At 57.1% G+C, this 14,006-nt stretch overlaps 3 protein-coding genes across 5 annotated transcripts in view; 1 reads left to right on the top strand and 2 right to left on the bottom strand.

The window, feature by feature from the left end:
* The window catches only part of Psd (pleckstrin and Sec7 domain containing), a 15,135-nt gene extending 9,790 nt beyond the window's left edge, over positions 1 to 5,345 (top strand). For both annotated transcript variants that reach the window (XM_008845645.3, XM_008845644.3), the window contains exons 12-18: positions 1,798 to 1,841; positions 3,152 to 3,342; positions 3,423 to 3,493; positions 3,601 to 3,758; positions 3,908 to 4,052; positions 4,261 to 4,404; positions 4,790 to 5,345. In XM_008845645.3, coding sequence (XP_008843867.1) covers positions 1,798 to 1,841; positions 3,152 to 3,342; positions 3,423 to 3,493; positions 3,601 to 3,758; positions 3,908 to 4,052; positions 4,261 to 4,404; positions 4,790 to 5,020 — 984 coding nt within the window. In that variant the 3' untranslated portion in view covers positions 5,021 to 5,345. The remainder of the gene's footprint in view (positions 1 to 1,797; positions 1,842 to 3,151; positions 3,343 to 3,422; positions 3,494 to 3,600; positions 3,759 to 3,907; positions 4,053 to 4,260; positions 4,405 to 4,789) is intronic.
* A 535-nt stretch (positions 5,346 to 5,880) lies between these two features.
* Positions 5,881 to 13,265, bottom strand: Nfkb2 (nuclear factor kappa B subunit 2). 2 transcript variants are annotated; one of them, XM_008845641.3, is made up of 23 exons: positions 13,160 to 13,265; positions 11,883 to 11,977; positions 11,536 to 11,617; positions 11,380 to 11,420; positions 11,040 to 11,138; positions 10,809 to 10,960; positions 10,484 to 10,590; positions 10,236 to 10,394; positions 9,888 to 9,992; positions 9,677 to 9,762; positions 9,452 to 9,590; positions 9,174 to 9,299; positions 8,849 to 9,058; positions 8,625 to 8,766; positions 8,124 to 8,238; positions 7,825 to 8,038; positions 7,525 to 7,694; positions 7,300 to 7,402; positions 7,023 to 7,174; positions 6,821 to 6,890; positions 6,442 to 6,614; positions 6,217 to 6,328; positions 5,886 to 6,138 (listed from the first exon to the last, which is right to left on the bottom strand). In XM_008845641.3, exons 2-23 carry the CDS (start codon positions 11,901 to 11,903, stop codon positions 6,014 to 6,016), a joined length of 2,703 nt encoding a protein of 900 aa, XP_008843863.1. In that variant the 5' UTR covers positions 11,904 to 11,977; positions 13,160 to 13,265; the 3' UTR covers positions 5,886 to 6,013. The 2 variants fall into 2 exon arrangements, with proteins under 2 accessions (XP_008843865.1, XP_008843863.1); XM_008845643.2 differs by lacking the exon at positions 13,160 to 13,265 and having other exon boundaries at positions 5,881 to 6,135; positions 11,883 to 12,172.
* LOC103744071 (basic salivary proline-rich protein 1-like) lies at positions 12,152 to 13,773 on the bottom strand. The gene is made up of 2 exons (XM_008845722.1): positions 13,160 to 13,773; positions 12,152 to 12,554 (listed from the first exon to the last, which is right to left on the bottom strand). The coding sequence occupies exons 1-2, from the start codon at positions 13,771 to 13,773 to the stop codon at positions 12,152 to 12,154; spliced, it is 1,017 nt and encodes a 338-aa protein (XP_008843944.1).
* Between the last annotated feature and the right edge of the window lie 233 nt (positions 13,774 to 14,006).

Genomic DNA, 14,006 nt, shown 5'->3' with positions numbered 1-14,006 from the left:
GGGAGCCGAGGGCGGCGGGGGCATGGCCGGGGGCCGCGGCGTGCCGGCCGGGCCAGCATGATCGGCGTCAACAGCATCCACAGCAGCGCGGGGCGGCTGCGCTCGCGCTCGCTGTGTTCAGTGCGCTACGGGCGCACCCACCGCGGCGCGGAGACCCTGTGCTATGGCTGGCCGCAGCGCTCGCGCAGTCTGAAGCCGGTGCTCTACACCGACCTGGTGGTCAGCCGCCTGCAGAGCCGCAAGAAGAAAAAGGCGGTGAGGGCGTGGGGTACCGGGCCCACGCCAGGAGGGGCGGCGAGTGAGGGGGCGGCCTGGGGGAGGCGCGAGCGAGGAGGACATGGATGGGGACGAAGGTGGTGGGAGAGCTCAGCAAGCATCTAGCCTCTGAGCACCTGGAGGCATGGGCTTGCGGAGGAGGGCCAAGGTGGACCTGCTTTACCAACCACAGCATTATGGGTGAGGAGGGTTTTCTAGACGGGAGCAGGACATGGGGCCCTCTGACAGGGCCTGGGACCTTTAAAGGAAGGAAGGTGTGGTTGTGGGCAAAGGTGGTCTTGAGGAGGGCCGAATAATGAACTGGAAGGTTGGAGACAAGGGTTGCAGGTTGGATTTTGGTGGTCACTTCAGCCTTCTGGGTGGAGAGTTGAGAAGTGAGAGGGTTTAGGTTCTGTCTGAGCCTTGTTGAGTTTGGCCAGGTGTATTGGGGGCTGTGTCGATTAACCTGGTTTGTGCTGTGTGGGGTAGAGGCTTTGGGATTCATCTGCCTCCAGGGACGGAGTGTCTGGATAGCCTTCTGGCTGGGCATGGCTATGGGCAGTGAGAGTCAGAGCCTGTGGTGTATTGGGAGATGGGGGGGGGGGCTGGGTCCCATCACTGGGAAGGCGTCGACGTCACCACTGCACCCAGCTCACGCGCAGGCAGCATCACAGCCACACACAGTAAAACATGCACATGCTGGGGACACACCCACTCACAGACAGACTGGCAGAAGCGCCCCCACAATTGGAGTCCCTGGCATATTCCAGGCCATCCTTAAGAACAGGGGTCTTATACACCACTCCTGGAAACCACTCTCCTCTGGCACCCATGGCTCCCAAATGTCTCCAGGCCAACTGTACAGCCAGGAAGTGACTGGTTCAGGAGCCCACTGTTTGGGGTGGACGTGATTTTCCACTACTGCTTCAGACTTGGGTTGATGCTCCAGCAGTGTGAAGTGTGTCTGGGTGAGAGCTGAGCCCCCTGGCTTCTAGCTTGATGGGGCTGTCTGGGTTGGGGGAAGGCCTCCCATTGTTCTGCAGATGGGAGATGAGGAGGGTGAGGTGAATCCTCTATCATGAAGCCTCAGTTTCCCCATTTGCTCCGTGTGGGTTTAGAGTGTGGAACCAAGCCAGAGCACTTGGTTGGGGGAAGGAGGATCTCTTCAGCTGCTTTTTCATTCTGTTTAGAGTTGTGCTTCTCCAACCAACCTCAGAGCAGGAGAGCCCCCTTAATAACAACAGAGATAATAATAGCAGCTGGCAGTTATTGTGCACCAGACCTGGGCAGGGGTTCTCTGTGCCGACTAGCCACTTGCCCCGATACTTGCCCAAGTTGGGCAGCTTCAGTGGTGGAGCTGGGCCTGGATCTTGGTGCTCTGTTTCAGAGCCTGTTTTTTATCCTTATGCCAACCATCCCACTCCCCCTTAAGTCCCATCTTCTCTCCCAAGTTAGGAGGGAAGGTTCTAAGCTCTGACACTGAAGTACATGGTGCACCTCCCCTCAGGATTGACCCATACCCCCTGATTTGTTCTTCCTCAGGCCTTGTACAGCTCCATCAAGAATGAAAAGTTGCAGTGGGCCATGTGAGTCTTGGGGCCATGTGGATGGGGCATGAGGAAGGGGCTGCCTGGGGACACCAGAGAGTTGGGCTCTGGGTATAGGGGGTAGGAGGCCCCAAGAGGCAGAAAGGCTGCCTCATTTCCTTCTTTGGAGATGCCTGCCTGTACTGGGGTCTGTCTTGTGTCTAACTCTATTGTTATGACAGGCTAGGCTAGGGCGGGGAAGAGGGGTGCTGAAACATAAAAGGAGGTTCCTGACAGCCCAAGAGGAAAGCAGGTATCTCTGGAAGTATAGCCTTGTCTGGAGCATAACACTTGTCACAGAACAGGAATCAAGTTTTCCCTTTGTCTTAGAGAGTCCAAGTTGAGGGAGAAGGTCCAGTTTAGTCTTTGGGGGTCCTAGGCTGAGAGCCCTCACCAAACATCATTGGGCACTGTACTTACTGCTGTCTGCTAAATCCAGTCATGGCTCACCTTAGTTGTAAAGAGATGCCTCTGAGCTCAAGATCAGGGTGTGTGTGTGGGGGGGGGATAAAGATGGCTTTTTAGAGGCAAATCTTGAAGGAAGCAGAACATTACAGGAGAGAGGGAGAAGCTGGTATGAAGAGGCCAAGGTGTGGTGAAGTCAATGTGGGGTAGGGAGACAGGCCTGGCTAGAATGGTTGGAAGGAGAGTGTTGGGGGAAAGGTAACATAAGCTCTTTGTGGGAGGCAAAGGGAGCTATTGGAGGTTCTTGAGTAAGGCAATGACAAGTTAGAATCTGATTTTTTTTTTAATCTGATAGCTTACAAACTAAGATGCTGAGGGAAGTGGTACTAGGAAGCTACCTTTTCCTTTTGTGTTTTGAGACTGGGTCTTACACTATTGCTCAGGCTAGCCTTGAACTTGAGGCAGTCCTGTCTTAGCCTCTCCAGTGCTGGGATTACAGGTGTAAGCCACCATACCCAGCTCATCTCTTCTATTTGGTACCATGTAACCAGCAACTATGAGCAAAGCCTGGTGTTAGGTGTGGTTAGGACAGAACTGAGTCACACATATCTGTCTCAGAGAAGGGTGTGAGGATGGGGGGGTGTGTAGAAATGGAGAAGGTGGAAGTTTTGTATGGGGGTGGGGGTGGGGGGAGGTACAGCTGTGGTCCTACCCCAAGGGATCTCTCATCTGAGAGGAGACAGGCCTTCAGCCTGGAGCTCTGCTCTAACAGAGCAGGAGCTCAGATTGAGGGGGGGACCCCCCGCCAGCAGCTCCTAAACACTGGAGAGGCATTCTAGGACAAAAGCCAGTTTTGAGGGGTTTGGCTATGTGGCCAGCACCCTCTAAGACAATCACACCTGCAGAGACGAGGAGGAGCTGAGGCGCTCTCTGTCTGAGTTGGCCGACCCCAACCCCAAGGTCATCAAGAGGGTCAGCGGGGGCAGTGGCAGCGGCTCCAGCCCTTTCCTGGACCTGACTCCAGAGCCTGGGGCTGCTGTCTACAAACACGGGGCCCTGGTGCGAAAGGTGCACGCAGACCCTGACTTCAGGAAGAGTATGTGGCTGGGTACGGGTCTGGGGGATGGATGGGAGTAGGCCTTCCTCAGGTCCCCCTGACTTGCTTTCCTTCCCCAGCACCTCGTGGCAAGCGGGGCTGGAAGAGCTTCCATGGGATCCTCAAGGGCATGATCCTCTACCTGCAGAAGGTGCGGGGTCAGGAGGGGGTGGTGGGGCTGGCTTGGCAGAGTGGAGCAGGTGGCTGGAGATGGTCAGCTTGGGACTGGGGCAGGACAAGATGGTCACCCCCCCATAGGAGGAGTACCAGCCTGGGAAGGCTCTTTCTGAGGCAGAGCTGAAGAATGCCATCAGCATCCACCATGCTCTGGCCACCCGTGCCAATGACTACAGCAAGAGACCACACGTCTTCTACCTGCGCACAGCTGACTGGCGGGTCTTTCTCTTCCAGGCTCCGTGAGTACCCTATTCCTGACCATTTCAGACCCTGCTCACCCACCTTGCCCCCTTCCCTTACTCCTGGATTCCCCTTTCCTTCTAAGACCACACCCCAAGTCAGGAAAAACTCTGTGTCCTGGTTCCAAATAGCTGTGCTGTCTCCTCAGGAGTCTAGAACAAATGCAGTCCTGGATTACTCGCATCAATGTGGTGGCCGCCATGTTCTCTGCGCCCCCCTTCCCAGCTGCTGTTAGTTCCCAGAAGAAATTCAGCCGTCCTCTGTTGCCCAGCGCTGCCACCCGCCTCTCCCAGGTTGCCCCAGATTGCCCGATCTAACGGGGGGCAGTGGGGTGGAGTGGGGCAGGAGGCCAACTGTATTCCAGGTTACAAATATAATTAAGCAGCCCTATACTGGTGACAGGTGGATGGGTGTACTGGAGATCCAAGTTCATCCCCTTGTTAAACTTTGCATGAAGTCACTGTAAACTAGTGACATTGACCAGGAACCCCTGGCTGTTAGGAGGAGCAGGTGAGGACCCATGAGGCCAAGCTGAAGGCCATGGCAAGTGAGTTGCGTGAGCACCGGGCAACACATCTGGGAAAGAAGACCCGAGGCAAGGAGGCTGATGAGCAGCGGCAGAAGGAGGCCTACCTGGAGTTCGAGGTGAGCCACCCTGCCTGACGCCTTTGTGTCCCACACATAGTCCCAGGCTAGAAGTAAGGGCATGGAACTAAGTGGGACCAGTTAGGTGATTGAGAGACTCAAGACTGTTTGTCTCTGAGTCTTCCATTTTTCTCTTCTGGGGATCAAGGCTAAACTCCATACCCACTAAGGCCAGGAAGTTACGTCTGTCAAGTATTCCATGTCTCTAGCTCTAGTAGGGACTCCAGAAATGTCAGCTGTCATGATAGGTGGTTCTGAAAGCCCAGGGAGAGTCATCAGCCTCCTAAGGATGTCTTGCAGGACCGAGATCTCCTGGCCAGGTGGTGAGGTGGGATGGGCCAGGGGAGGAGGGCAGGCTGTCATTGCCCCTGGCCTTCTGCCTTAGAAATCCCGCTATGGCACCTACGCAGCGCTGCTTCGAGTCAAGATGAAGGCGGCCAGTGAGGAGCTGGATGCCATAGAGGCAGCACTGGCCCAGGCCAGGAGCACGGAGGATGGATGTCCTCCACCTCACTCCAGTCCTTCCCTGCAGCCCAACCCCACCAGCCAGCTCCGGGTGCAGCGTCGTGGCTCAGAGGCCCGGGCTGGAGCAGGCAGTGTGCTGTCGAAGCCCTGAGCAGGGAGCAGGAGCATTGGGGGCAGTGCCTGCTGGGCACCTGCATGATGACATGGCCCTGCCTGAGCTCAGCCAGCCTCGGGCCACCTAAGAGGGCCTCCTGGTCCAGGGCCCGACCGCGCCGGACGCGGTGTCCGGGGCAGGGCAGGGCTGGGCCGGGCCTCAGGAGCCTAGGCTAAGGGCCTCTCCGAGACCCCCCTTTTTGTGATAATGTTTTGCACTTTTTCGTACAGGGTGGGTGGGGTGGGAGGGGCCAATGCCCCTAACTTTTGATGGGGGTTTTCTTTTTTTTTTTTTTTTGGGGGGGGCCTGATAATGTTTTTGCTTTTTTTCGTACGGGGGGGGGGGGGGCGTGGCCGGGCCCTCGGGAGCCTAGGCTAGGGCCCTCTCCGAGCCCCCCTTTTTTGTGATAATGTTTTGCTCTTTATCGTACGGGGGGGGGGGGGGGAGGGGCCAATGCCCCTAACTTTTGATGGGGGTTTTCTTTTTTTTTTTTTTTTTTTGTGGGGGAGGCCTGATGATGTTTCTGCTTTCTGCTGAGACCACTCGACCCTGACACCAGCAATCTCCCTGCATCCTGGAGCCTGGCTCAGACAGAGGCCAGGAGTTGGGGCTGAGCTGGTTCCCCTCCTTCTCCCCAAGGGCTCACCTCTCTCCTACAGAGATGGAAGAAGGATGTCCACATTGAGGCCCCATCCATAGGCTGAGGTGGCACGGCCTGCTTTCCCTCCGTTGGTGGGCCCTGCCCTTTGTACAGCCTCTACCCCATTAAAACTGCTCTGAATTGCTGGCTGGGTCTCCTTCTCTAGTCTCACTTGGGGCCAGGGTAGGAAGCTGGTTCCAGGGATAGGCATCACACTGGGCCTTCCACTTCCCATAGGAATCCTTTATTTGCCTCACTGAGGTGTGGGCTTGAGGTGTTAAATAAGGTTTAGACTAGGTGGGGATTCTGTACAGAGGGGTTCAGGTGGAGGAGGTTGGCTGAGCAGCGGTTCAGTGGACCTGAGGCTGGGGGTGCCCATGGCAGAGCCCTCCTGGTGGCTCAGGAGGCGGACACAGCTTCTCTGTCTCCTGTTCCACTGACTGGCTCCCATATGCACTATCTTCTTTCACCTCTGCTGGGGAGCAGAGGGGACAGTCAGGCTTCAGGCCTCCTACCCTTGGCCCAGATGCACCTTCCAGGTTGGTCCCTTTACCTGTGCTGGGCAGCTTGTCTCGAGTCTCAGGACCTCTCAGCAGTCTCACTCCCTCATCTAGACCCATGTCAGACAAGGCCTCCAGCAGACCCACCAAGTCTCCACCAGCCAGCTGAGGAAATGGAAAAGACAGGTCTAAGTGATGTTTAGGGTGTAGGATGGAGAGTTCCCAGGGGAAGGGGGCTCTGAGAAGGGCAGGGGCGGGAAGGGTACATGCTACCCCACCTTGTAACTGCGTAGGAGGCTGCCACTAGGTGAGGCTGTCTTCCTGTATGTGTCCACAAGGCTTCGAAGCCCCAGTCGCTCTGCCAGTTCTGCCCAGCTGCCCTGGGCTTCTGGCCCATCTAGTAGCTGCTCCAGGTTCTGCAGGGCTGCATCTCCAAGTGACAGCCCTGGCCCTAAAGGGACAAATATGGATCCACGAGTTAGGTCCAGATTGGCAGGGGCACAGATACCTGGACATGGCCTTTCTCCCTGAAAACTTGACAAACAAGGACACAGGTCATTGGGGCCTAGATGGAAGAGAGGGATAGAGCAAGGGAGCTCTCCCTAAGGTGCTGAAGGAGATGACTTCTGGGGCTAGAAATGCCTGCTGCAACCTTACCTGCAGGGCTGGGTGGGGTCAAGGGTGGCTCCACAGTATTCTGAGCAGCATTTAGCAACAAGGTCTTCACCTGGGAAAACAGCTTTGACTATCATCCCAGCACTTAAGCCCAACTATCCCTAAGTATAATTTGGACTGCATCCCCAAGCCCAGGAGGTACCCGGTGCCTATCCTGGTACTTCTAGTGCTAGGCTGGTTTCACCTTTGTGCTGCGAGTGAGGTCAAGAGGTGTATGGCCCTGGAAGCTTCTTTGGGTATCTCTCTCAGGTTCTTCAGGATCTGAGTCACTTCCAGAGGTGGGGGGTGAGGGCAGTGGACACAGTGGCTCCTCATTCTCTGCATGAATGTCAGCACCTGGAGGGAGGAAGGGATCAGGAGAGACCATCAGAGGGACTCACAGTAAGGACTGCCAAATGAGGGACTGGTGGTTCCCTGTTTCTTCCCTCTGCCCTGTTCATACATCTAAAGGTGAGACTGACCAGCCTTTAGAAGGAGGCGAGTGAGGGTCGGGGATCCCAGTCCAGCTGCCAGGTGGAGGGGTGTGTTTCCAGCAAAGGTGCGGGCATTCACATTGGCATGGAGCTGTGAGGTGCAAGAAAATGGTGAGCAGCATGGTCCAGCTAGCCAAGCCTCCCCACACACTTCATCATTCTTGGTTCTCCCACAACCGTAAGGCCCACCCCTTCCACAGTCCTCATTCCCACCTTGGTGACCAGATGAGTGACCAACCCCAGCTCCTCCATCTCTGTGGCTAGATGCAGGGGTGTTCGACCCCCCTGCCGCTCTGCTGCCTCCACGTCAGCTCCACTGTCCACCAGCAGATCCAGGCACTCAGGGCTACGGGCATGAACTGCCAGGTGCACAGGGTAGAGTCCTAGAGAAACCAGTTGCACACTTATCTTGTTGCTATGACTCCTGACCAGTTAGCCTCAACTCCTGTCTACTCATCATGCACCCTTCTTGGTCCCCACCTCTGCCTTCTGGACTGGAGGTAGGAAGCTTACCCTTAAAATCAGGCATGTGTAATATTTGGGGCACAGCACGGGCCCCACTGTGCAGCAGTGCACGCAGCAAGTCTGGGGCCTCAGCACCTGCCCGCAGTGCCAGGTGCATGGCTGAGTCTCCATGCCGATCCAGCAGTGCCGGGTCTGCACCCACCTGAAGCAGGAAACTCACCACTCTCACCTGCCCAGTGATCACTGCCAGGTGCAGGGGCGTCTGGGGAGGAAGGCAGAGTAAGCCAAACCCACTCCAGTGAATACCCCACCGACCCCTAACCCCTCACCAGAGGCTGCTTCCTCACCTGGTGCAGGTGATTGGTGAGGTTGATGACGCCAAGATACTGGGCATGGTAGATGACATGGGCTATCTGCTCAATGACACCAGTCTGCCCATGGATAATGGCCAGGTGCAGAGGTCTGGGGGTTGGAGAGTGAGACTTTGGCCTGGGAAGTCCAGCCCCTTAGAGCATCATCTGCCCCCTAAACTCCACTGCCCCCATGGTGTTCTTCATTGGGGCCTGTTGAATCCTGAATGTCTCCATTTTAATCCTTCCTCACATTTTTAAGGTAGTTGCTATTACTGTGTCCCTTTCATTGCTGAAGGTTGGGGAGATTAAATACCTTGAATGGAAGTAGAAAGTAGTGAGGACTTGGGACCTGATCTGCCCTACTCTAGGGTTCAGCTCTTTGCAGATACCTCTCCTGCCCCAACCTTTCCTCCTTTCCTGTCCTAACCTCTAGAACTGTTATCAGGAGACCCCAGCCCCTGGAAGTCAGGTTTCTGCCCACCCTCTGCCGCTTACGTGTCTCCGTTCTCGTCCTGTGCGGTCAGCAGGTGGCGCTGTCCCGCAAGTAAAGCGCGCGCGTCCGCGGTGACGCCGTAGTCGAGCAACGCTCGCGCGCTGCGCTGCGCCAGGCCGAACATGCGCACGTTGTACTCGCGAGCTGCAGGCGATAGAGCGAGTGAGTGAGGACCAGGTCCCCAGTCCGGCGATCCGCCCCACCCGCCCGGATTCCCGAGGCGTACCTCGCTGCAGCGCATCGGGGACCTGCGGCTTGTCCTGGGGGCCTTCGGGGGATACGCTCAGCTCCGCGGTTGCCTCCCCGGCATCCACGCTCGGCCCCGACCCGGCCATCTGCGCCCCGCCCCCTCCACCCGGGTAGCAGCCCATTGGGGCAGCACCAGACTGGTAGGGGCTGTAGGCCAAGGAGGAGGGAAAAAAGCCTAGGCTGCCACCTGTGGACATGGGCAGGGCTGTGAGGCACTAAACAGGACTCATCCAAATTTCTCCCCAACTTTCCCCTACCTCCTCCTTCCTCCACCCCTCTCTCCGCCACCAGCACCCTCTCACCTCCTCCGGCTCCTCCATAACCCCCAGCAGAGCCCCCTGAGCCTCCACCCATGTGGGAACCGCCCCCGAAGTGCTGGGAGAAGGTGGGTAAGGCCTTCCTCCGCTTCCGCTGTACTTCCTCCTTGTCTAGGAGCAAAGGGAAACGGAATGTTAAAACCCAATATATCAGTCAGACCTAAGGGCCTCTTCTCCCAAGAGTCCTCAAGGTGGCTCCTAGGAGCCATCTCTAGGATGCCCAGTTCCCTCTAGTCCCTGGGAATGCTCTAGCCCCGCCCCACCTTCCACCAGAGGGTAGTAGGTGAACTGTTTGGAGTCGGAGACATCCCCCCCACGCTTGCGTTTCAGTTGCAGGAATACTGTTACAGGCCGCTCAATCTTCATCTTGTGATAGGGAGGTGTCCGGAACACAATAGCATACTGGGGGTGGAGGGTGGGAGAGAGACAGGGTGTCAGAAAAGGCCCTTGCTAGTTCTGCCCCCAGCTTAGGTCCTGGTCCTCAGTACCTGCTTATGAACGTCTGTCGGAGAGAAGTCCCCAAAAGCTTGCCATCCATTCTCATCATCTTCATAGAATCGAACCTCAATGTCATCTACAGGGAAAAGTGAAGTTTAGCTATGGGTAGATCTACAGGTCCAGTCTGTTTATCCTAGAGCTGCCCTGGTCCCCAGCCTTATAACTAGGGTCCCTAACTCCCAGTCTGGGCTCCAGCCTCACCTTTTTGTACCTTGTCACAAAGCAGATAAACTTCGTCTCCACCCCGAACAGAACCTGCAGTCTTGTCCATTCGGGAAATCTTCAGGTTTGAAGCCCCTGGAGACTCTATAGTGTGGGAGATGGGTTAGGACCACAAAGATGGGGCCGGGAGCTTGGAGGTCTTTCACTATCTCACACCTTAGGGAATTACTAGTATCCTCATTTCCAAAGACAGAAGCAATACTCATACTTAAGACCACTTCTCTCACGTGGCAGGGCCAGGTTCAAATCCTGGTTCAGACTCCATAGATTGAAGGCGCCCCAGTGCTCCCTTGGGTACTCACACCTGGCACCCTGCAGGATACTCACTACTGTCATGGATAGGCTGCGAGATAACTGGCTTCAGGGGCAAGGAGAAGGAGCCATCGCTAGCTCGAAGGAAAGCAGAGAAGCGCAGCCGCACAATACTCAGATCCATTACTTTCTTCAGCTCCTTGGCTTCCTGCTCAAGTTCCCGATGCTCAGCCTCTGGATATAAAGTGTGGGTATGACCTCTGGCTCTCTCCCTTCCCTGTCCCTTCCACGAGCGCCTCTTCTGATTCTCCCTGTTCCCATACCTGAAAGGCCCTGAGGCTTGGAGCGGAGCCGCTGCCTCTGAAGTTTTTGGATCATAATCTCCATCATGTTTTTCTTGGTTACATGCAGGACACCCAGGTTATTAAATCTGGGGACAGGAAGGAGTCAGAGACCTCTACCCATGCAGCTCTTTCCTCCTGAGGCCGCCTCCCACTGCCAGCCTCAGCCTAGTTCTAATGTTCAAGGAAGTTGTTCTTTATATTTGAGCCCTGGGGTTCTGAGGCTAAAGTAGGCTCAGGTAGGCTGGGTCCTAAGACTGGCAGGTAGTAGAGCACCCCATGGGGGTCAAAAATAGGGGACACCTACTGAGCAGTCATGTCCTTGGGCCCCACAGACACGGCACAGACCCCCAGCTCCGAGCATTGCTTGCCCACCAGGCTGTGGGCATGAGCACGAGGCGGGTCACTGTGTGTTACTAGGTCCACCTCGATCTTGGCTGGTCCCTCGTAGTTACAGATCTGATAGGGTCACATGATTATCAGCAACGACCCTGAACACACTGTTCCCTAGCCTACCCTCCAGCATCCTCAAGCTCACCTTGACAGTAGGATAGGTCTTCCGGCCCTTCTCACTGGAGGCACCAGGTAGGCCTCCATGGGAGGGGCCTTCACAGCCATATCGAAATCGGAAGCCTCGCTGATGATTCCGTGACAGAGTCATTGTGATCAGGGGACACCCCCCCCCCACAGCACCACACTGGCCATCACAGACCACAATGACCAGTGGTGCTTCTTCTGAACTCCTCCCCAAACTGTGATCAGTAGCAACCAATCATCCAACTGGGAGCAGCTTCCCTTGTACCTCATGACCAGTCAGGTAGAACTGCCTCACTTGCCCCCAGAGCTGAAGCCACCCCACAACTCTGTTGCTCACTCACCTGCTTAGGCTGTTCCACAATCACCAGGTAGGGGCCATCAGCTGGGGACAGAGGGGACTTGCTGGGCCAGGGTCTCTGAGCCCATCCCCCAAGCAGAAGGTGCATGCTCACCCTCCTCCCTGTTCCTCACAAGGGGAGGTTAAGGGACTTTCTGACCTGTCTCTGGGGGTGGCCCCTTGGGCTCCACAATGGAAGGGCTGAATTCAAAATCATCATATTCGGGGATACCATCCAGACCCTGGTTTAGAGACAGGTTGGAGGTGGCAGCTGATTTGAAGCTAGCCAAGCCCTCCACCCTCAGCTCCAAGCCCTCAGCAGTCAACTCCAGCTCCTCCTCAAGCCCACGAGGAAGCTTCTTTCTGAGATTGGTTGCAGATAGGACAGACTGACAGGCTGAGACAATCTGAAGAAATGCAGGCGTAGGGGGGTGGAGGAGGCTCTGGTGGACAAGCAGACAGACACAGGGGCACCAGCCACCTTCAGGGCCAGGCAGCGTGACTCACTGGGTCGTAGCAACTGTCCATGTCTCTGGGTTAGGCCCGGCTCTGGCTGGCGGCTTCAGCCCCTGGTACGACTTCCCAGAGTTTTCGACGCCCGCCTAAGGTGCAGGGGAAGGGATGTGGGGGAGATCAGCTTAGGGGTGGGCAGGAGTGGGGAGGTCCAGATCTGGGGGAGGGTCGGATCTCCTCCGGCCGCCCGTCCGGGTGTGGCGGGTAAGATCCGGTGGAGGTCGAGATCCGGAGCTGGGCTGGGCCGGAGTAGGGGCAGAAAGTTAGTGCAGTTTAGGAAAGTCCCGAAAATACCAGGGGGAGGCGGGGCCGGAGGGGGCGGGCCTGGAAATGACGCACTGGCCCCGCCCCCGCGGCGGGAGGGGCGGGAGAGGCGGGAGCTCCCCTGTGGCCTGCCGGTGCCGCCTCCAGTCGGAGGGCAGAGGCGCGTGAGGCGTTGGGGCGCTTGCTGTGTCCTCCCGGGCACGTACAGCCGGCGGGCCGGAGAGACGCCCAGTGCGGAGCCGGGCCCGCCGCGCCCCCACTGCCTCGGCCTGGAGCAACCTTGGGATTTTCTGCCAGCGGGGAGGACAAGGCTGATTCACCCGGGGGCTTTTGGGGGGACATTCCTGCTGTCGGATGGTCCGTAGGCGGGGGCTCTTCCAGTGGGGCCCTCGGGCTCGGCCCCTAGAGTGTGATAGGAGCCGCGGGGTGGGGGGAAGGAGTTTCCTCCTTGGCATAGCTTCATCTCCGACTCAAGGAACATTTGAGTTTCTCCCACGCTGCACCTGCTCCAGGTGCCCAAGGCGACCGGACGTCACCTGCCCCCTCACCCTAGTCATACAGCCGTGTGTGTGTGTGTGTGTGTGTGTGTGTGTGTGTGTGTCTGTCGTATACATGTTTCAGCCTTAATGTCTTGTGTGCATGTATGTGCGTGGTGTCAGCATGCATGTGCAAGCGAGCATTTCTCCTTACAGGTGAGCCCCTGAGCTGCTGTGTGGGTATGTGCCAGTGCGTGTCTGAATGTGTGGGAGAGCACGGGTAAGCATGTCTCGAGTTTGTACTACGTGAAGTGTGTGTCCGGGCACTGGTGCACAGGTGAGCACGTCTGTCTGTGCATGTGTGTGTGGGTCTGAGTGTGCACACAGCAGCCTAAGGGCAGGCCTACGTGTCGACGTGTACCGGGGTCTGGTTGGTGTACGCACTCTCCAGCCCCAGGACTGTCACCTAAAGTCCTTCCTCCCTCCCTTCCGCGTTTCCCGGCCACCTAGGGTCTGAACCCCACCACTCACCGTGGCGGCGGCTCTGGTTCCGACTTCTCTCCAGGCCCCAGCCGCCTTGGACCGCTCTCCTCTCCTCTCCTGCTACCTGGGGCACCAGCTGGGAAAGCCCCTAGCGGGCCCCCGAGGGGGGAATTCCCGTGACGTTTCAGTGCGTCACGCCCCATGCCTTTTTTTATTGGCTGAAAGTTTAACTCTGGGACTCTCGTAGCCAACCGGGAGCGACGTTGGCGAACCCATGGGCAAGGCTCTTGAGGGGAAGGACGGCCGGGTAACCGTGCACCCAGCGCGAGCAGTCGGGCCACCGGCGACACGAGCAGCCCAGGGGTCCACTTGGGTGTCCTTGCCGTCCCAGGCTCGCCCCAGACGGCCAGGGAGCCCACGCTGCTACTGGGTTTTTGCTGCGTCCCGCGCCTGACTGTCTTTGAAACTGGGGAACCCCAGGGGAAGCCGGTGGGCCTCCGCTCTCTAGTCACCCTCTCCCGAGGGGGCCCCGGAGCTGGGAAGTTAGGGGGAAGAGGAAGGAAGCTAGCTGATCTTGCGGTTAGTCCCAGATCGCCCTCTGCCGGCCTCTCTGGAGCCACAAGGAAACTGTGTGGGGCCAGTAGTTTCTGTCTTAGTCTCATGACTTCAAGAGGAGGCTCTCTGGCCCTGAATTTTTTCTCTCAAGTGGCAGGGTCACAACAGCACAGGTTTTCAGGCTGACCTTAGTAGAGAGCTGTGCGCTGGGAAAAAGAAAGGAGATGTTTGCCTGGGAGTCTCTGGCATAATAGAATTGAAAGGCATCCAATAAGGTATGGTGATAAGTACCTACAATCCCAGCTCTCAAGAGACTGAGACAGAAGGAAGACAAGTTTGA

Source organism: Nannospalax galili, unplaced genomic scaffold, assembly GCF_000622305.1.
Source record: "Nannospalax galili isolate Female #2095 unplaced genomic scaffold, S.galili_v1.0 scaffold161, whole genome shotgun sequence".
Taxonomy (NCBI): domain Eukaryota; kingdom Metazoa; phylum Chordata; class Mammalia; order Rodentia; family Spalacidae; genus Nannospalax; species Nannospalax galili.
Note: the sequence above shows the minus strand (reverse complement) of the source record. Positions and strands in the feature narration are given on the sequence as shown.